The 21,872-nt window shown below is 32.8% G+C and overlaps 2 protein-coding genes across 2 annotated transcripts; both read right to left on the reverse strand.

Annotated features, from left to right (window-relative positions):
* Positions 1-191: 191 nt before the first annotated feature.
* On the reverse strand, positions 192-8,785 carry LOC134688450 (procathepsin L-like). The gene is made up of 9 exons (XM_063549172.1): positions 8,676-8,785; positions 7,131-7,267; positions 6,633-6,738; positions 6,089-6,238; positions 4,856-4,979; positions 4,024-4,124; positions 2,303-2,465; positions 1,380-1,485; positions 192-687 (listed from the first exon to the last, which is right to left on the reverse strand). The coding sequence occupies exons 2-9, from the start codon at positions 7,265-7,267 to the stop codon at positions 588-590; spliced, it is 987 nt and encodes a 328-aa protein (XP_063405242.1). The 5' UTR covers positions 8,676-8,785; the 3' UTR covers positions 192-587.
* A 7,096-nt stretch (positions 8,786-15,881) lies between these two features.
* LOC134688125 (uncharacterized) lies at positions 15,882-20,139 on the reverse strand. Its single transcript, XM_063548596.1, has 3 exons — positions 20,110-20,139; positions 18,294-18,482; positions 15,882-16,377 (listed from the first exon to the last, which is right to left on the reverse strand). The coding sequence occupies exons 1-3, from the start codon at positions 20,137-20,139 to the stop codon at positions 16,087-16,089; spliced, it is 510 nt and encodes a 169-aa protein (XP_063404666.1). The 3' UTR covers positions 15,882-16,086.
* Positions 20,140-21,872: the final 1,733 nt, after the last annotated feature.

The raw sequence follows: 21,872 nt of genomic DNA on the forward strand, positions 1-21,872 counted from the left end.
ACGTCTTATCGCAATGTGAATTTTAAAAAGGAAGAGTGGCATAATTACCAACTATGGACCAGAGGTTAAGTGAATAAACTGTAGGCAATTATATGCAACCATACGGCTTCCATCAATGAGATAAACTCATTCCATTTACAGTTGGCTATCAAAGACATAAAAGACATGAACAACATGAGATAATTCAGACAAAAAAAACAAACGGCATAATTTATTACAAAACAATGTACAAAAAGAAAATATAATATAAATGAACCACGTTACCCACTGCATTGCAGGCCTCAAAGAATTTGTACAGGTTGATAGCAAATGTTTTTCGTCATTTGAAATAATTGTTAAATGTACAACAAATCTAGAGAGAACTATGTGCCGTCAAATTTTCAATGGCTGATATATTGGAAAAAAGATAACAGACCTTCCTTTTTTATTGCTTTCTTAGTTTCTTTATTTATATACTAGCATTCATAACATTATAATAGTCTTTAGAAACGCTTGTCATATTTGAAACAGAGTAGCGAATATTCTCGAAGGAATTCGTTACAATATGATCAAAGTTTTCTCAGAAATTCAACAAGTTAATATATTCATCACATTAGTGGGTACATGGCATTTAATGCTATGGCACACTGGTCGTTCTTGTTTCTTGACATCAATATGTATCCATCCATTCCCCATGTTGTTCCCCAACTGAAATGAATTAATAGTTCAATATAAAGTAATATAGAAACATGTATTACCATCTTTTTATCCTGCAATTAGCCAACTATTGTACATATAACAGGTATGCAAATAAATTTTTGATTTGTATGTACTTGTACAAATAAAGTCTCCTGTTACCTCACATCCATTTTGAGCAAGCGGTCATAAAAATATTTCTGCTTCCTAACCAGTTCATTTTGGGGTCCTCTTCGCTGTACGCGTTTCAACTATTTCGGGTTCTTTTAGAAATCAGTGGCAATGATTTAGACTTCATAACTACAGTTTCAAGAGTTGGGAGTAATTTCAGAATATTCACAATATATGTAATTGTCGGAAAAGATCAAATGTATATGTCGCTACGAAACAGGAGAAAAGTTCGGCTGAGCCTCGCTTTTGGTCCAGTCTCTAAAGCTCATACAAATTAATTTTATATTTTCCGACAGCATAAATATATTGTACATATAGCTGTATTAGTGGTATTAAAGTTTTACTAATTCGAAATGCTCGTAGAAGTTCTCCTTAAAAGCAATTTCGGTATTTTTTTTCAATTAGAAAAAATAAGTATTGATGTAACAACTAAAATTCCTCAGATAAGATGGAAAATAATTAAATCAAATGCTTAAATATAAACCAATCAAAATTGAATAAATTTACATGAAAAGAATAGTAATGACTGATACCTGTTTTTAACAAGCCAATAATCATCGCTGCTTTCCGTGCCATATCCAACAACCAGGATACCGTGATTTACGGTGTAAGACTTGCAGGTCGGATTATTGAATACACCTGAAATAGTTATAAAATCATCATTAAATATTGTTCTGTAAATCCATGCACGTCATCTCTTTTAAATAGACAAATATAAAACAAATAATAAGAAAAACGACTTACAAATGCTCATCTAATGTGTCTTCATATGAATGGAACTTAGCTATTTTTGAAACAAAGAAAATATGATTAGATTGTTTACATTCCTTTGATTTCAACAGGACATGGCGTTGTCATTTTATTTTCGATCTATGAGTTAGAATGTTCCTCTGGTATCTTTTGCCCCTTTCTAAACATATGCTGTATTGGTTCATTTCCTCTATTCCCACTTTTTATAAATCTGGTAAGAAAAGGTAAAATATCATGTGGGCGGAAAAGGAGGAAAACTTGTGCAAACAAAGGATTACACTGTACAAACATTTTTAATCAACTGTTAATTGACCAGTGTCTTTTTTTATTAGAACAGGTAATAAGTTATTTTTGCATCTATAAATTCGTTTTTTTAAACAAAATAAATATGAAAGAAATTAAAACAAATATAATTAAATTATTTTTATTACTTTTATAGCACAAATTTAACTGAAGATTCAAGCAAGCATAATATAAAAACAAATTATACAACAGCACTAAATAAAATCGCACATTTTAGCACAAACATTAGACAATCACTGTATACAAGTCAATTAAATAAAATTGAGAATGGAAATGTCTATTCCATGTGAAGAAGGTGGGAGGCTGCATCACCTTACTCTACTGTTGTGACTTCCTGTGATTACCATATTTTTTACACTTACACATGAAGAATGTTTAATTAATTATTTTTAAAGAATTTAACCTCGTTTATACAACATAAAGTTTTGATCCACGTAAATGCATGCAGATACAGGTCCTACTGCTGCAACAGCTTGCTTCAACTGATTTTCATCTCCATTTCTGATCACAGTGTAACCAGTGATAGAAGCTCCAATATTAGATTTCGTGTACCGGCAGTTTCCAACCTGTATCATAAACAAAACACATGCACCTGTGAACATTTCTTATAAATGCAATTCTATAATTGCAATGAATAAAATGTATGCGAATTGATAAAAAAAAAATGAATTTTATATAATCCATTGCGTTGAAAATTTAAATGATACATCATCCTTCCGATCTTTACATGATGATTTAACGATAACGTAACTGAACATGAAAAATTTCCCGCCTTACAGCTGTATCTTCATTTCAGTCAAGCAAGTTCATTTATTTTCGTCAGTTTAAAAACAATTTTGATATTAAGCTGTATCGCATATTTGCGTTGACTTTTAAAATTTTGTTTATAAATTAACCTTGTGAAGGTAAATGAAGAATAGCGCGTTGGACGCACACAATTCTACATTTGAAAATGCCTGCACCAAGTCAGGAATATGACAGTTCTTGTCCATTCGATTTTTAGCTCACCTGGCCCAAAGGGCCAAGTGAGCTTTTCCAATCACTTGGCGTCCGTCGTCCGTCGTCGTCCGTCGTCGTCGTCGTCGTTAGCTTTTACAAAAATCTTCTTCTCTGAAACTACTGGGCCAAATTAAACCAAACTTGGCCACAATCATCATTGGAGTATCTAGTTTTAAAAAATGTGTTTAGTGACCCTGCCAACCAACTAAGATGGCCGCCATGGCTAAAAATAGAACATAGGGGTAAAATGCAGTTTTTGGCTTATAACTCAAAAACAAAAGCATTTAGGGAAAATCTGACAGGGTAAAATTGTTTATTTGGTCAAGATCTATCTGCATAGACATTTTTAGATGATTCGGACAAGTTGTTGTTGGGTTGCCGTCCCTAAATTGGTAATTTTAAGGAAATTTTTCTGTTTTGGGTTACTATCTTGAATATTATTATAGATAGAGATAAACTGTAAACAGCAATAATGTTCTTCAAAGTAAGATTTACTAATAAGTCAACATGACCAAAATAGTCAATTGACCCCCTAAGGAATTATTGTCCTTTATAGTCAATTTTAAACAATTTTCATAAAATTTGTAAATTTGTACTACCGGTAACATCCTCAGAAACTACTGGGCCAAGTTCATTGTAGATAGTGATAATTGTAAGCAGCAAGAATGTTCAGTAAAGTAAGATGTACAAACATATCACCATCTCCAAAACACAATTCTGTCATGAATCCATCTGCTTCCTTTGTTTAATATTCACATAGACCAAGGTGAGCGACACAGGCTCTTTAGAGCCTCTAGTTATTTTATTTTGCCATGTGATTATGGACTTTCTGATTAGATTTTCCTCTGAGTTTAGTATCTTTGTGATTTTACTTTTTATTATTTTATTTTTTTTTTTCATTTTCCTTAGCGTGGGTTTTTTGTATCTCATATCTTGGATAGGGGCTCCGGGTGCGGGAATTTCTCGCTACATTGAAGACCTGTTGGTGACCTTCTGCTGTTGTTTTTTTACGGTCTGGTTGTTGTCTCTTTGACACATTCCCCATTTCCATTCTCAATTTTAGATAGAATTAATCCAGAATGGATTATTTACAAGCGTTCCTTCATGTTATTCGTTTGTTGTTACCTTTCCCTCGTATGGGTAGCTATTTTCTGTATCTATTCCTCCATTATCTTTGACGTAGTTAAATGAAGCAGGTAGCATACCTCCATTGCAGCCTTTGTTACCTTACATTAAAAGTAATAAAGTTTTTTTTACTATCAACGTTTGTTCAATTAACTCTTTACAATTACCTAATTTTAGATATACTTACCCATGAAAGTTATTTTAATTATTAGAATGCATAACTATGTGAGTGACTCTTGAAACACGTTTATAGATTTTTTGGCATAGCATTCATTTGAGACGGGTAAAGTTTCGAATTTCTATCCGCAAGGATTGCTAAGCATTTTGAATTTTCAAGATGGACTATTTCATATCAGCTTCCCAAATAATACACGATGGTCTTGAAGTATGTATTCTAGATACTGATGTTGTATAACATCTTAATAACGTTTTCTATTATTCTAAACAAAAAATAAGTTTATGAATAATGCTTTAATTGTCTTTTTTTGTAATATCTATTTAACGTGACTCTGTACGTATACATCCCGTCATAGCGTTATTGTTCTATAATTATTAACGGTTGTATTCTTGTCTCATTTTTGCTAATGTGCTTTGTCTATATGCCATCATGTGTTTCTTTTATACATATGACGTAGCTCTGTACTAATACATCCCGTCATTGTGTAATTTTACTTTGTAAAAGTATTATTGTCTTTAATTTTTCTAATGCGCCTTGTCTATATACTTGTGGTTTCTTTTGTGTTTCTTTTATACATATGTTTGTACTTACACATCCCGTCATTGTGTAAATGTACTATGAAGTCTTCTGCCTATAGATCATTCTACTGCTTACCGTATTTTGACGAACAGTCTATCAGATCTTGTTCTGATAACGATACGAGTTTCCCTGTTTTCCTGAAGTGCTGACCCTCTAATGATCCTACAGCTGAGAATGCCCAACATGATCCACATTTTCCCTAAAATGAAGAAAATATGCAATAAACATGAGAACGAAACACCACTGTGTTGAGTAAAAGGAATCTCTCTCTGTTCACATCATTGATCATTCGATTGTCCCCGGTAAACTTGACTTACATTAAAATAATACTAAAACTTTATGATCAAAATATATTGTTAGGAACCACAGAGACACATTTATTTACAAAACAATAAAAGAAAGAAACATGATATACAGCAACAAATGACAACCACTGCATGTTAGGCTCATGACTTAGGACACTCACATACATCATGTAATGATGGAAGTGTTTAACGACCGTGAATGGATATACATCCCTCGCACGGTCAGTTCAATGTCCAAACGCTTTAGGTGAGCATTTAAATATTTTCTGCTGTGGGTTAGGAACAGGTGGAGGACGCCATATTGGTAAGCCGCAATTTTGGTTTTGGAGAGTGCTTTTGGTTTGTTTGTCTTTTTTGGTTTGTTTACTGCCTTCACAACGGCTGCTATCAGGCCAGATTGGTTAGCTTGGCAGACAGCTACCCACGATGATGGAGTACAGGTCGATGAGCCTGGAGCGTAGTATTAACGATGACAGGAAGCATTATCAGAGCCATTTTTCAACACCTCGGATACAGCCCTCGGATGTCAGTCGACATAACACTCCCCCATCCATAATGGGTTATGGAGTGTATGCCGACGCGGGTTACGCGGATGATGCCTAACATATTCTGACTCTGTACAGCGTTGGATTGGTTTCTATCATCAAAAGTAGTAAGTCGTTAATCCATCCATCAGTAAACCCTCATAGAAGATATCGGGTAAAAGAGAGCTAACCCATCCCGTCCGTTTAGCTGTAATGTGCCTGTTTATGAGTAATGACATCATGTGACGGAGTAAATTCATCTTTTTGTAGGCCAGTTAGAAACAACGTTATGTTGATGCATGTATCTAAGTCGATAGTACTTGGTGTATATATTGCACTCTAGTAAGGGTAACCCCTGTCCAAAACGTATCACCCTTGCGTTCACATTGAAATATTATTGACTTTTTTTTACTGTAAATCTGTTTAAGGAGTTTCGCCTTATTTAAGTAATAATGATGCTGTAACTAGAATAAAAATACCTGGTCTTTCACAGGAGTTACATAGCCCTTCTGTCTCCAGTCCACTTCACTAGGGATCTCAACATTATTCGGAGGGAGGAATGTAGAACCTTCACTGGTGTTTCTATATATCAATCCACCTGTCATTGTCTCGATCACCTCATCAATCGACTTCAAAAATCATACATTTAACGTAATACAATAAAGATAATTGGTTGAGTAAGAAAACAATTAAACAATTGTCGTACCTGGAGGTTTTTTCGTGTCTTCTACCAGAAAAAAAAACATAGATGACGGAATGAATAAATTACCGAAAAAATCGTTCAATGTGTTGTTAGTTTGACGTTAATTGATTATATATATATGATCAGTTTATATGAAAAAGAAAGATTTAGCAATCAAATAAATAAACTATGCCACAATTGCCTGTGCTTTTCCGGATGCAAGTCGTTGACACTGTTAACTAAAATTGTGTTTTGTCAAATAGATTGCTCGTTTTAATTATGTCTGATTCACAAACCACACTCCTGTTAGAAGTAATGGAGCTAGTTGATTAATATCGTACCATATCAGCAAGAGGATTGATACCAAGCCAGTAACTATGTTCTCCTCTGTCGGCTGCCAAATTGTGGTGTTCAATATATCTAACATTCTTCTCCCAAATAGATCGCCTGATATAAAAAAAAAAATGAAATAATTGCATTATTCTCATATTTTTTAAGGTTTAGTCTAATGACCGAATTTAAATATTGATATAAATATACTATAACTAGCGGATCCATTCTTGTCAAACCAGTTGGGAAACCAAATCAAGTACAAAGATTGAGAATATTAGAATAAAATAAAAATGTGTAAAATTCTGCTAACTACCTGGGGAAGAAAATCTTCAGTATTTTAGTTCATACGACAGATGTTTAGTAGAAGTGTTATATATTAAAATGAAACTCCGTTGTTGTGATAAAGATATATTGTGTATTCAATGATCATATTTAAAGACACACAATTGTGATTTCTCCTTTTTCTTAGATATCATATGAAACAAAAAAAGAAAAGTAGACTCCACCTTAAATAATCTTCACTTCCGTTCCCATAAGCTTTGTTGTACGCTTTCTTAAAAAGTAGCCATTCTGTATCCATGTCCTGGTTGAATTGGTGTGAAGCTGAACTACCAATGAACAAAACAAATAAAAGAATAGGCATCTGAAAGAATAAGAACTTTGAAATATCATGAATGTTTCAATGCAATAACTCTATACAGAAGTAAATCAAATCTTAAACATGCTGTAAACCAACTAATTGTAGAGACCAATCTATTTTTGCGACGTTCACGAGTAAAAAAAATAAAGCGAATATAAATCGTAGCGATTATGTCACACTTGGATCTTTCCTTATAAAACTACATCAAGTAAATGAAATAAAGGACTAGGTCCGGTAAGGGCCTGTGTTGGCCTCAAATTCTAAGTTCATCTGACAAAAACTTTTGGACACTTTATAAACACTTAAATGTCTATTTCAATTGATTCAATTATTTTTTGTGAAGGATTTTAACTAATTCACTCACAAAAAACGCTCCGATTCTAGCTTAAATATGAAAAATCTATCAAATATGCCAAAAACTGTCACTTTGCAGATTGTTTTTGTCAAAAATGAAAGTGGTCGCATCAGTGTTGATCTTCGATCTTTATATATGTTATGTATTATCATTAAACACAACGTACATTTCATTATAAAAAATGAACACGAATGCGACCACTTTCATTTATGACGGAAAAGATTTCAATAATTTAGCATGATTTACTGGTCATGTACCCGATATATGTGTACGGTAGTGACAAAAACAGCCTATATTTATGTAGCAGAGGCATTATACCTTCCAAAAAGTAACTAAAACTTTACATTTAACCAATTTTGTAAATTTGCTATATTTTGGGGCCAAAAAAGGGTGTTACTAAACCTACTCCTTTTACAATAGCTGCTAAGTGGAATTAAAAGTGTAAACGCAAAATTAAGTATCCTTGAAAATAAGTTGGTTTACAGTAAAATTGGTTTACAGTAACGTAGACGAAGAACGGATTTTATAGACTTGAATACAAAGCGTTCCAAACTTTCAAATAAACAGCCCTGTATCTTAATGTTTTGGAATGATCATTCCTGATAGAGGAAAATTTACATAACCAATGCAACAATATCAACAAGTGTTATTTTATGTAAAAATGAATTCGAATATTTGATATTATAAAACTCTATTATCATGTTTGTATATGGTAACACAATAATGCCTCTCCATGAATAATCAATTTAAAATCAGAAAATATTTGACGCAAGTCCTCATGAAACATGCACAATATATTGATAAAAAGCTAGACTGGCTATACTGTTTATGTATTTTGAAATTACTTATTATAAACTACATGTTTCCAAATTGAAGAAACAATTCTGTCAATTTTGCCTAATGTTCATACTATGAAGCCTCTTTGAAATAACATTTCGAATTGAAAACATGAACTACAAGTTTGCAAAAAGAAGAACCTGTTCTGCCTTCTTTTCCTTCGAAGCCTCTTTGAAAGTGAAATTGCATTTCAAATTGTATTTCAACATTAGAACTTACCGTGGTTTTGACGATATGAAATCACACGTCTCTAAGATTATCAAAAACGAAATTATCGAAATAATAACACTTTCTTTTTTATTTATAGACTTGAAACTAATCAAGGAAGTTATAAGAATATGTGAATTAGTCACAAAAACTTCCGTGATTGTTTTTTATCATATGACATTAAGAATATGGACTTTGTTTTACAAAATATATTATCAAAGTTGAAAACGTTATAAGAAAGGAAATATATCATAGAACAATAGTTCATGCTTATTCTTACAAAACATCAGAACAATAGATTTTTTTTTCAACAGAAGGCTCAATCAAAGGGTTTTTTTCTCGTTTCAAACTTATTCTAAAGCAACTTATATGTTTTGATGTATTTTTAAAAGATAAATAAGAAAAATGGTATCGGACAAAATGCACATATGTTACAAAGAATGAGGAAGTCGTGTTTCAATTTAATCATATTAATAACTTATTACGATGAATGATCCAGCCAGTCTTATACAATAACCTTTTCATTTTCACAAGCCATTTTTGAAAAATCAATTGAAAATATACTAAATTTCATGAAAAAGTAAAGTAAAGTATAACCATGGTTAGTCCTATCAAATGATCATGCAATGTCACGTATTTAAGGATCTAATGCTGCATAACTGTATATGTTGTTTAAAAAGGAGAACCCGACGTATACTAAAGGGACTGCGTCTGACACGATCTAAATCTAAACAAACTGACAACGCCATGGCTCAAAATGAAAAAGAAAAACAGAAAAACAATAGTACACATGACACAACATAGAAAACTAAAGAATAAACAACACGAACCCCACCAAAAACTAGGGGTGATCTCAGGTGCTCTGGAAGGGTAAGCAGATCCTGCTCCACATGTGGCACCTGTCGTGTTGCTTATGTGATTACAAATCCGGTAAAAAGTATAATTCGGTAGGTCACATTCATGAAAGGGAAGGGGATTGTAGTTACGACGTAAGGAACATATCCGATATCATTTGTGAAACGGTTATTCCATAACAGTCAACCAACTCGTGATGGCGTCCGTAAAATTTACGAAGGGATGATTTCAACTTCACCATTTGGAACTCTTGATTTAATAGCTTCTTTGTGAGCAGTAACCCTCTATCAAGAAAATCATGATAGGAAATGCAAGCACGGGAATATCGTAGCAATTGGGAGATATATACCCCGTATGCAGGTGCTGCGTGAATGTAGCTACTTAAAAATGGAAAGTTCACAATTGGAAAGCTGAAATCATCTCTATTGTCGTAAAGTTTTGTTTTCAACCGACCCTCATTGTCAATTTCTAGATGTAAGTCAAGATATGAAGCCGACTTAACTGTATCTGTAGTATCCTTTATCTCCAGTTCAATTGGATAGATGCGTTCCACATAGTCACCAAATTTTGAATTGTTTAGTGAAAGAACATCATCTATATAGCGGAAAGTGGAGTTAAAGGATATTGCTTACTTCTTATCTTTCCTCCTAAGAAGTTCCTGCATGAAGTCAGCCTCATAATAATAAAGAAGCAAGTCGGCAAGTAGAGGGGCACAGTTTGTTCCCATTGGAATGCTGACAGTCTGTTGAAAAACACGTCCTCCGAATGTAACAAATATGTTGTCAATCAAGAAATCAAACATCTTGATAATATCAGTTTCAGAGAATTGTTTGTTTGAATCAGAGCGATTCTTTACAAAGTAGGATTTATCCCTCCCTAAGACAAGATACCTGTATCTACGTTGGCCATTCTTTTTTATGAAGCAAAGTAGTACCAACTCTTTCAATTTGTCCTTTAGTTTGGAATGTAAAATTCTTGTGTAAAGAGTAGAAAAGTCAAATGTTTTAATACTGTTACAAGATGAAAGAGAGTTAGATTGTATGTACTCTAAAAGATCTTTGGAGTTTTTAAGTATCCACATCTGATTCGCGCCACCTCTAGAATAGTCAGTGCCACAATAACTTTGAAGCCCGTCTTTGATTGCTGCTAAAATAGATGTTAATAATTTAGAAAGAGGTTTCGTGGAGCACTTGGAAGACCCAGCAATATACCGTTGTTTATAAGGATTCTTATGTAGTTTAGGTATCCAATACAGTGATGGAAGATCCAGTTCGTCATCTTTGGTTGAAATTCCAAAGGAACAAAGAACAGACCTATGATTATCCAGGTTTTCCTCTTTGGTAAGTGTCGTGAGGGTATATGTTGAGTTTCCAAGTGAATTGTCAATACCTAATTCGTTTATCAAGCAGTTAATGTAATGACTTTTACACACAAAAACGATGTTATTTGGGGCTTTGTCTGCGGGGACAACAACATATTTATCATGGAGGTCGGATAGGTGTTTAGCATGATTTGGATCTTTAAAGATTGACGTAGCATTGACATTGATGGACCCATTCAGTTTCTTAATTCTGTTTTGTATCAACGACCTCACTGCCTTAATCCATTCGGATAGAGTGTCTACGTCTTCCTTTTCGCGCTTAGCCCATTGCCTGGCATAATCCTCGACTGAATCCATCAAAATTTTAGAGTTGTATTTCCAATTGATGGATTTAGGCTCAAGATATTTCGGACCTTTCAAAAACACATTACGTAGAGAAGTGTTATTAACAATGTTGAGGTCACCGGTAATAGCGTGACCAGCAGGATTATATGTGAATTGGGAACTAGCACAAGTGCAATTAGGAGGTTTAGACTTGAAGTCGTCAATATCGAGATCCTGCAAAACGCGTTTGTAATTGAAAATTTTAGTTGCAATAGGTTTGGTATAAGAAATTAACATTGTTGGCTATTCTTAATTGATAGTCCTATAGCAACTTAAATATGTTTCGTATTTACAAATCATAGTTTTGTAGCATCTAACGGAAGGAATGGCAAAACAGTTTTGTCTAACATCCTTCACACTTATATTCATTCACTTTTTCTCAACACAACTTCAGGGTAATTCTAGTACCTTGTTTTAGGACAAAAGATCGGTTTTATAGACAGTGAACTATGTGGCAAGCGGGCGACAGGCTATCCACTGCCGAAAAAGATCTTGATTATTTGAACAATTGCACAACTCAAACAAGCCTTAAATATACCATTAAAATACTCGAATTTTGTTCTTAATACAATGTATATGCAAGTAACAAGTAACCTTCAAAATACAGGAAATCGGTTTCGTTCTTTTTTTCAAATTATAGTTGGTCTCTTGTATTCAGTAGTGAAAATACATTTATGATGTCAATGGTTCTAATTAAGGTATCAATACTTTACCGATGATCAATTCTCGTAAACCGATTCGGACGTCATGAACCAATGAAGCCAAAAACCAATGTTTTCCCTTCATTCTGAAGCAGGCATTTCAGTAACTGCTTGTAGTCCTTTGTTAATTTATATATATAACATTGTCCATTTGCTTAGGTTTTTTTTTTGTTATCTATTTTGGCATCGGAATAATGCTTATTTTAAACTCAGTTTTACTGTGCGTATTGTTGTGCGTTTCTTTTTCAACTTTGGCTAGATGTACTGGGTGAGGGTTGATATCTCACAAAACATGTTGGCTTGTTTGAAGTCTTGTATGATTATTATTTCTAAAACAACAGCCAAATTTCGTGCATCAAATGGACTGATTACAAAGAGGCCACTTGTGAAATTGGTGTCATTAGAAATATGAACAGTAATTGGTTAAAAGGGTTTTATATACCCTTTTTGAATTATACATAAACAATCTGATAAACAGTAGTTGTCGTGTGTTTATGTCATTTATAAGTGTTTCTCGTTTCTCGTTTTTTATATTAGATGAGACCGTAGGTTTTCCCCGTTTGAATGGTTTTACACTAGTAATTTTGGGGCCCTTTATAGATTTTTGTGTGTGAGCCACGGTTCCGTGTTGAAGACCGTACATCGACCTATAATTTTTAACTTTTATAAATTGTTATTTTGATGGAGAGTTGTCTCATTGGCACTCACATCACATCTTCCTATATCTAGTGAATGTATTTTGCGGTCCCCAGATTATTGTGAGTTAGTATATATATTTTGAATCCGTCGTTTCTATATCTGCCATAATAAATGTGTTGTTTTATGCTGAAATGGTTAAACAATCATAAGCTTCATTATTTATTATTATTTTATGACTTAACGTAATCATGTCACCTATTTCCGCTGAAAAGTCCGTACTTATTTATTTTACATTATCCAATCACATTCAAACACATTTTGTTTTATTGGAAAACGTTTCAACGGATGTATAAATTACAGTGACAGGCGGAGAACTTACTCTGAAGTTTAATTTGTTTTAAAATAGCCATAAGCTCGTTCAACGGCACTTAACTGCACTCAACATAGCCGCCTGGGAAAGTTTGAAAAAAAACAAATTGTGTTATATCAGAAAAAGGTTTAAATTTATCACAGAATGTAGTACAAAAAACTATCAATATAATTTCAAGTTGTTAATTCATTCAACACCCATGCAACAAGTCATCTCATATTGCCTGATAGAAACTGCCGCTATTTTTGTTCTTTCGACAGAAAACTCTCATGTCATTTAAAGATTAATAAAAGTTGCAATAAAAAGTATGCATGCATATGTCGAAACATTTATTTTGAATTCTTCATCAAAATAGTACAAACCTGTAGTGTCAATGTCATTCGTTCTACGTTTTTACTCTGGTTTTATAAGGAATGTATCCCTGTTTATGGGGTCCAGTACGTGTGTGAACATGCACAGGTGTAACGTGGTAACTTAGTTATTTCAGCAAAATACGCTGGATCGAATGGAAGGTTGATAATATGAAATTGGAAGTAAATAATTGAAAAAAGGAAATCATCTTCTTGTCATAGATTTACTACACATGTTAGAGACATACAAAATATCACTAAGAATTATGACATATTGTAACTTGGGACACTTTCGAAAACATTGTCTTACGGCTATGAAAGAGGGGCGAAAGATACCAGAGGAACAGTCAAACTCATAGATCGAAAATAAATGTTGACAACGCCATGGCTGAAAAGGAAAATAAAACAGATCTAGATAAATAGTAGTAAACAAGACACAACATAGAAAACACAAGAGTGAGCAACACGAACCCCACCAATAACTGGGGCTGATATCATGTCCTGTGGAAGGGTTATCAGATACTGCTCCATCTGTGGCACCCGTCGTGTTGCTCATGTTATAAAAAACCCTGTAAATAGTATAATTCTGTAGTTCACATTCGTGAAAAAGGAACGGAATGACATAAGGAACATATTAAATAAGGCCGTTAGTTTTCTCTTTTGAATTGTTTTACACTGTCATTTCGGGGCCTTGTTGTTGTTGTTGTTGTTGATTTCTGTGTTATTTTGGTCTCTTGTGGAGAGTCTCGTTGGCAATCATACCACATTTTCTTTTATATAATTATCCGAAATCATCTGTGACATTTCCTAACACCATAATTAGTCATAATATACTTTCGAAAACAATGCCCCTGAACATGAGTAACAGTGCAACGCCACAAACGAAGAGAGAATTGGCGGCATGGTTGTGTCGACATATAGAACGTAAACGTAGTCATATTTTTCATAACGGTCTACCAAGATGGGCTGCTGCTGTTCGTTCATAAATTGAAGAGATTATTCAGCTGTTCAACGTCAACCTAAGAATATAGGCGTGTCTTTGATTACATTCATAAGCTGTATTTACATATGACAAGGATAATAATATTTTAACATTGTGTGTCGAAATGTCATTTGTGATGTCAGTATATTGAAATAAACATGTTAGAAATAAGCTCATCATAGTTACCAGGACTAAATTTTGTATTTACGCCAGACGCGCGTTTCGTCTATAAGTGTCATATTGAGCACATTTGATGTAATGTGTTGTACATATGAATAAATTGATTTTAAAAGTCTTTCAATGGTCAGATTCAATTTGATATTTACGACCTGACCTATTTACATCACATTTTTTATTATAGGGGATGTTCATAGATCTGGAAAGTGTAAACATTTATAATGAAACAGTTATAGGTTTCACTGCAAGTTATAGATTTTTCAGTGTGAATATACATAGTTAGCGGCTAATTGAACTCTCATGGAGACCTAAGGTGAAGTGCGGGGAAGGACGGAATATTTGTTACATCGGTTTGTTCTTCAAATCTTCTTATTTTCATATGACTTCACTTGTCAAAAACAAGAAGATCAAAGTAGCCAGATCATTTAATTTCATTTTCAGATATATTGATGATGTTTTCTCTATCAACAGTCCATAATTTCCGATTTTGTTCCATTAATATATACCCTAGAACTAGAATTTTAAGAAACAACATACACAGCTTCATCTGCTTCATTTTTAGACTTTTACCTAGATTTAGACATACGCGATAATCTCAGTAACAGAATTTATGACAAAAGAGACATTTTTTTTATTTTGACATTACCAATTACCCCGGCCTCAGTAGCAATATACAAAGTTCACCTGCATATGGTATAAAATAAATCTATTTCCCAACATATTCCGTATTCAAGAGCTAGCAGCCGGTATTCACACTTTATAAAACGTCACCCGTGTCTGCGAATAAAGTTAATGAACAAGGGGCATGTCAAAGAACGTCTCGTCCTTTTTCTAAGTAAAGTTCTTCGGAAGATACCAAGGCAATATTGATAACTTCGCAAATAATACACAAAGGTCTTGAAGGATAAATTCTAGGTACTGATTAGGTTTATCATCTTACTGACGTGTTAAAGTAATATTTAATTAATCATTGTGAATATTTTTATAATATTCATTTGACGTGGACCTATGCTTATCCATCCCGTAATTGTATTATTGCACTATGGTACAATTTTGCATTTTTGTTATTCATTTTTGCTAATGTGCTTTGTCTGTATGCCTTTTTGTGAACCGTTCTTGACATTTTTATTTGTTATTTTTAATATATCATTTTCTAGTAAAGAAAATGCCTGTAACAAGTCAGAAATATAATAGTTGCTATTCATTCGTTTGATGTGTTTGAGCATTTTAATTTGCCATTGGATTAGGTAGTTTCCGAATTTTAATTTTTTTTAGATCTTGGTATTTTTGTTATTTTACTGTATAGTGACTTTGTCATTTGAAATAGATAAGGATGTTGAGTAATACTGACAAATTCATAAAATATTCAACAAAACCTTTTCTAGCTGTATATTCATAGCAGTCAAATACGGTTGTTTAACAATTTTTATACCTGTTAAACTCCAATGTTGCATAATGAGAGTTCAGATTCCAATTCATTCAATTATAACGAAAGTAAAACAAACGTCAATCAGCTAGAACTCAAACTACCTTCCATTCTCAATTAACATTGACTGGATTAAACTTTATTTGAAAGAGTAATGTTATATATTGCATAAATGATACATAACCTGCAAAATTTAGACTTGTTTATAAGATCTTCTATTAGTTCCTATTTAAGATGGCATCATCGTCAATACGTCTGTCTTTAAACAGTAGTAGATAATGCATTGATGGCCAGTGAACCATTGGTCGTTCTTCGTACTGTCTTTTAGAAGACATATATTCCTCGACACTTTGCCTTACTATGTTATCAATAGAGACAATAAGTGATGGTTTCCACGTGTTTCGATTATTTTGTTGCTTTGTTTTATTGGTTTTTATCTTACTTCTCCTGTTCATAGGATTATGATTATGTGATGCAGCGTTTTCTTCCTTAGAGTTGGTGTTGCTTATCTACAAAGGCAAATTTGAAAATTGAATTAACTTGTGTTAAAGTGTTACTTAATTACTAAAAGTAATCTGAAATGTTTACTGGTAAAACAATAAAATCAACAGAATAATGAATGCCAACGCACATTAAAAAAAACATAATGCTCACAATTCAGGGCCCTAGACTGGCATGCCTTCTTTAATTTTATTCATGTAAGAGGACATTGATAGTGTTAATAACTTCAATTGGTTATTGCTAACTGCTCGACAAACATAAGTATCAGATAATAATTGCCTACACCAGGAAAATATTATTTCAGCTGTATTTGGCAAACTGTTTCGGAAATTTGAGTTTTCAGTGCTACTCAACTTCGTATTTTATATTGTCATTTCTTCTTGCGCCACTTATAAAAAATTTTGTATACGAAACGCGCAGCTGGAGTACAAAAGTTTAATTCTATTGTACATGATGGAGTTACATTAAACTACTGGGTCGATACTACTTCTGATGGAGGCTTCTTTTTTTGTTGGTCACAAGTCTAATAGATGAAAACAAAAGCACAAAGAAACTGAACCTTGAGAAATTTCAAAACGGAAAGTTTTTAATCAAATGGCAAAATCAAATGATAAAACATATCAAACGAATGGCAACTTCAGATGGTACTTCGATGTGTATATAAACTATTATTGATATGGTCATAATTATGAATTAACTGTTTACCAAATTGTTGGTTTTTCCCAAACACTGCTGATTTTCTAGCCAAGAAAGATTACCTTAACTGTGTTTTGCAAAGCCTTTTGGCCTGTAGTGTTCTTATTGATTTTCAACTTTTTTTTTATTTGTCTTTTTCAAACGATCATCAATGACGTAGACGTAACGCGTGCCTGTCATACAAAGTTTTGTGCTATGATGGGTTAATTTAAGGAATTATTGTAAAACAAAATTCTGTCTATGAAGAAATAACATAAAAAATGTGGTGAACACTGAATTATGCGCTTAGCGGGTTATTTAACAATGTGCACCACATCTTTTATGTTATTTCGAATAGACAGAAAAAATATTACAGTCTTTTCTTTTAATTTAATTCTAAATTCCATTTTAAACCGTAGAAAAGCATGAAAAAACGTCGATGACGTCACGATCACATAACTTCATTATATATATGGGCTGGTAACAAAATAAAGTCTGCCAATTAGAAGACGCGTTACATTCAAAATCAAATTATTCAAATGTGTAGGCCAATTACACTTTGTCGTATGGGTTGTGTCATATTATTTTTATTAACATATTGCAGTACATTGTATTTCCCTTTTTTCCTTTGATTCTAAAAAACACGTACATTCCTTTTCATTAGATTTTATTTGTTATCTTAATGATTAGCTAACAGCGTGAATTGATAACATACCGTATAGCGGGTTATATTCGCGGGGTGCAAATTTTCGCTTATTTTCGCGGATAGAACAAAATCGCCAAAATAAGTTCCGCCAAATTAAAGGTGTACATACAAAGGTATGAATACAAGTTTTCAATCCGCCAAAATATTAACCGCCAAAATATTTCGTATACCTTGTTCAATGAAAATCGCGAAATTTTACACCCGTGAAAATAACCCGCTATACGGTAAGTGATAATTTGTAATTTTTTCAGTTTATAATATAAATACGATTCAGTTTGTTTTAGGTGTATTATTCTCTTTTTTGTGCTATTAGATTCATAATATTGCGTTTCATGCACGATGTTTGCTACTCGATATACAAAATGTACATTATGTGGATAAAACTAAAAAAAAAATGTTTTAATTTTTATATTTTTTTTTTCAAATGCCAAGATAATCTGTACCGATACAGCCTTCAAATGTCCTCCTTTATACGCCATAACTCATGGTTGTTCTCCTTATAATGGAGGCTCATACAGAGACAAGAAATATGTATGTACTTACTTGGTCATCCTCGTTGAAATATTTGATGTTAGTTCCTCCCTCATCTGACTGGTTAAGGGACAAATGCAATTGGTGCTTCAACTCGTAATAAATAGATTGATTGTTCTTTTGAAGGTTTGGTCTCTGTTTATCGTCAATTTCAATTTTAATTATATAGAACTGAATAACAGTATGCGAATTATTTTTTTCCTGAAAAAAACCGAGAAATTTAGATATGCGGTGGAAAATCCTAGATAATTGTATTCTTTGGGTTGTATTCAAACTAAGTCAAAACACTGATAATCATAACAACAAGATAATATAAGGTGGTACGAGTATTCTGTTAAACATGAATTCAACTTTGATGTGCTAGTACATGTGCCTGTTGAAATCAGTGAAAGACGAAGATAATATTGAAGTTATGGTTCATTAATGTTTTGGCAATGGAATATATACATCATGTAAACCTCATTACATACATCTGATTATCAAAACGTAGATACCTGTCTGCCCACTAAAAGTTGATTTCTAGGGAAGCAAGTATTTATTTGAGATTTCTTGCTGTATTTTCCTTTAGTGAGAACTATCTTAGTTTCTATGTTACTAAATTCAGTTGTGTTTTATTTCCAGCCACTCCCTTTAATATCTCGTGAATTAAACTGATCTATGTTACTAAATTAAAGAAGTATGACTCCAAAACGACAAATCAAAGAATTCTTCTTTATGAATACCTAATAGAAATCAACTGCGTTGACTAAAAATTACACTATTTCAGGTCCTATTGTTTACCGCGTCATTATTTATTCTAAAAACTATTATAATAAGTTCCTGATCGAATTTGATACCAAAATAAAAGTAAATGTCACATGTTGTTTCCGGTTGAATGTTTTCATGTTCTGTTTCCTGCTCCTTTATTCGGAGCATAACAATGGATTATGATGTAAATGATGAATCGGTACAAATGTTATGTGCAATTTGCCTACACAGTTTTACAGCCTGGTCGTGACTGGTCTTTCTTCCAGAAATTTAACCTTCACCAAAAACAATAAAATCCAGTCCAATAAAAAAAAAGCTATCTGATTCGCTCATTCTCAAAAAAAAATATACCAAACATGAAAATATAAAAAGAGTTAGATACAAAATAAAGGATACATCGAGACTGCAGATGCTGCCCAAATGACATGACAACGAACGGGTAATAGTAAAAACGTTTTGTAGTAAGGTAACAAGGACAGGGTTATAACAGAAAAAAGTTGAAAGCAGGGCAAACATTGCACCTTTTAATCAGAATGACCTTATCATAAGACCATACAAATACTACAAACTCATGCTTACAATAATGCGCGGATACTTTAATTCAATTACTGACCTGCGATGTCGCAGGTAACGACTATTAACTTTTACAATAATCAATGATTTCTTTTATATTTCAAATTTAAAATCTAATGAATTCAAAACTGAATATTTGGTTTAAATAAGATGATGTTATCAATCCCCCGCGGATATGCAATCCTGCGTCTTTAAACGGTCACTACATGTACCTGGTTCTCCTGGTTCTACGTGTTATTATTCTATTCATCGAGGAGGGATGTTTTGTATACTTTGTAATTGAATTTGAGTCCATCTCATATCAAAATTATCACTCATTATTTCTGTATACTGAACAATATCTACCAAATCATATCCAGCTCTTCAAAATTAGATTGAAGAGGAGTATTTTACCTCAGCCCATGGTAATTACTTTTTTGTAAGGATCTATAAAATTGTAAAAAAACTTACTCTCTCAACGAAACCAAGTGGATTAAAAAAGGTCAAGAGCGTTCACTTTGTAGTGTACCAAGTCAGGAATATGAAAGTTGTTCTCCATTCTTGATGTGTTTGAGCTTTTGACTTAACCGTTCGAATAGGGAACTACCATTTTGTATTATCCGTTGAGTTTTTTTCCCCTGATATTTTACATTGTCAGTTTACCGTCGACTTGTGGCTTTTGAAAATCCCTGACATCTTGCGCATGTTTCCTAATTTTTCCAATTTCTTAAAAGTGACAGATGTAGTACGTATCTTTATTCTTATAATACTTACATTGTTTTGGTTTTCTAAAGTTTTTCCTATAAAGATAATGGAATATTTTTTATAGTACACTGAACGTGCAAATTTACTAGCAGATGCGAAGTATAAAGTTCAGAGCAGAATCTTTAACGGTACAAATTCATTTATCTAATGAAAAGAAATAATATAAAAACAGTTTTTCTAAAAACACATTTTAAGTAATAAAATTCACTGCTAATTCGATTAACAAAATAAAAGTAGAATCGAACAATGCATTTGGTTTTTATGTTTAGGTCGTTATAAATTAACCCATAAGTCTTTGTGTACGCTTTGAAATATCTACTCAGAATCGAGTGATTTTGATACGTTCACTGTGCTTACCATAAGAATACCTATGACGGGCGATCACTCCGGACCGTAAGATGTATCCATTGCTCGAAAATATAACCATTAATGTATACATTATTGATGATTTGTCTGGAATGAATATATAAAAATGTAATTTAATATTTTACATACCAGGTGCTATTTTGTCAATTATAATTTCTGTTCTTGAAAAATGTTCATGGATTTGATTATTCATTTATTTTGTTGAAATCTGATTATTATTGTGCCATTCCCTAGATGTTAATAAACATGCATAAATAACTAAAAGGCTCTTTGAAAATAGTTCCTTCTTGTCGTTGTGTGCATTCAATATGGTTTATAGTTCGAGGTTCTATTTCCAGAGATTTTTTTTTAATTTTCGTTAATCAAGCTCTCATATAGCCATAATAATTAGTTTTTGGGTTAACAATGGCTTTCTGATAGAGGTACCTATATTTGACTACGTGTGATTTTTTTTATATAACACGGTTGGTATAAATCATAAAACAAAATAAATTTTCTGTATAACGATTGTTTGAGTGTGTGTGTGTTTGCGTGTTTTTACTCTAAGGCACCAAAAGTAATTAGTTTCCGTACCTGTTATAAATGTTATATTGAAGCAATAATCCACCGATCGTTTTGACTCTTTGGTGGATCTTGTGTTCAACTTCAATTTACAGAACATATCTTACAGGAAACATATAACAAGAGATATCACAGTCGGTATCATGAGGTAAAGCTTTAGAAGTATGGTGGTTTTTTCGTCTAAACTGAAGGAAACATTCAAATTAAATTAAATGACAAAAAAAACCAATATGAAAACTCAGATCAGATTTACTAAAGTATTTGGTAAATTAACTTGACATTTATGTTCCTGGATATAACGACTTTTTCTTCTTTCTTCCTTTTATAGATTATGAATATTTAGACTTCCGAAACCGATAAAAACATATCAAAAGTATTTGTGTATGATGATAATGATATAACTCATTGGTTTCAAATTTCTTACTTTATTTCCGTATGAATAGTTCTATAAATACAGCTGGGTTTTTTATTTTGTTGTTATCATTTTTCATGATTAATTCGTTTTAAAGATAATTGCACACTGTTGAAATTGTTTTCTCTAGTTTAATGTGCGTTCTGTGATATTGTGATAGGGTCACAGTATGACCCATGACTTGTGCT

This window comes from Mytilus trossulus, chromosome 10 (assembly GCF_036588685.1).
Source record: "Mytilus trossulus isolate FHL-02 chromosome 10, PNRI_Mtr1.1.1.hap1, whole genome shotgun sequence".
NCBI lineage: Eukaryota > Metazoa > Mollusca > Bivalvia > Mytilida > Mytilidae > Mytilus > Mytilus trossulus.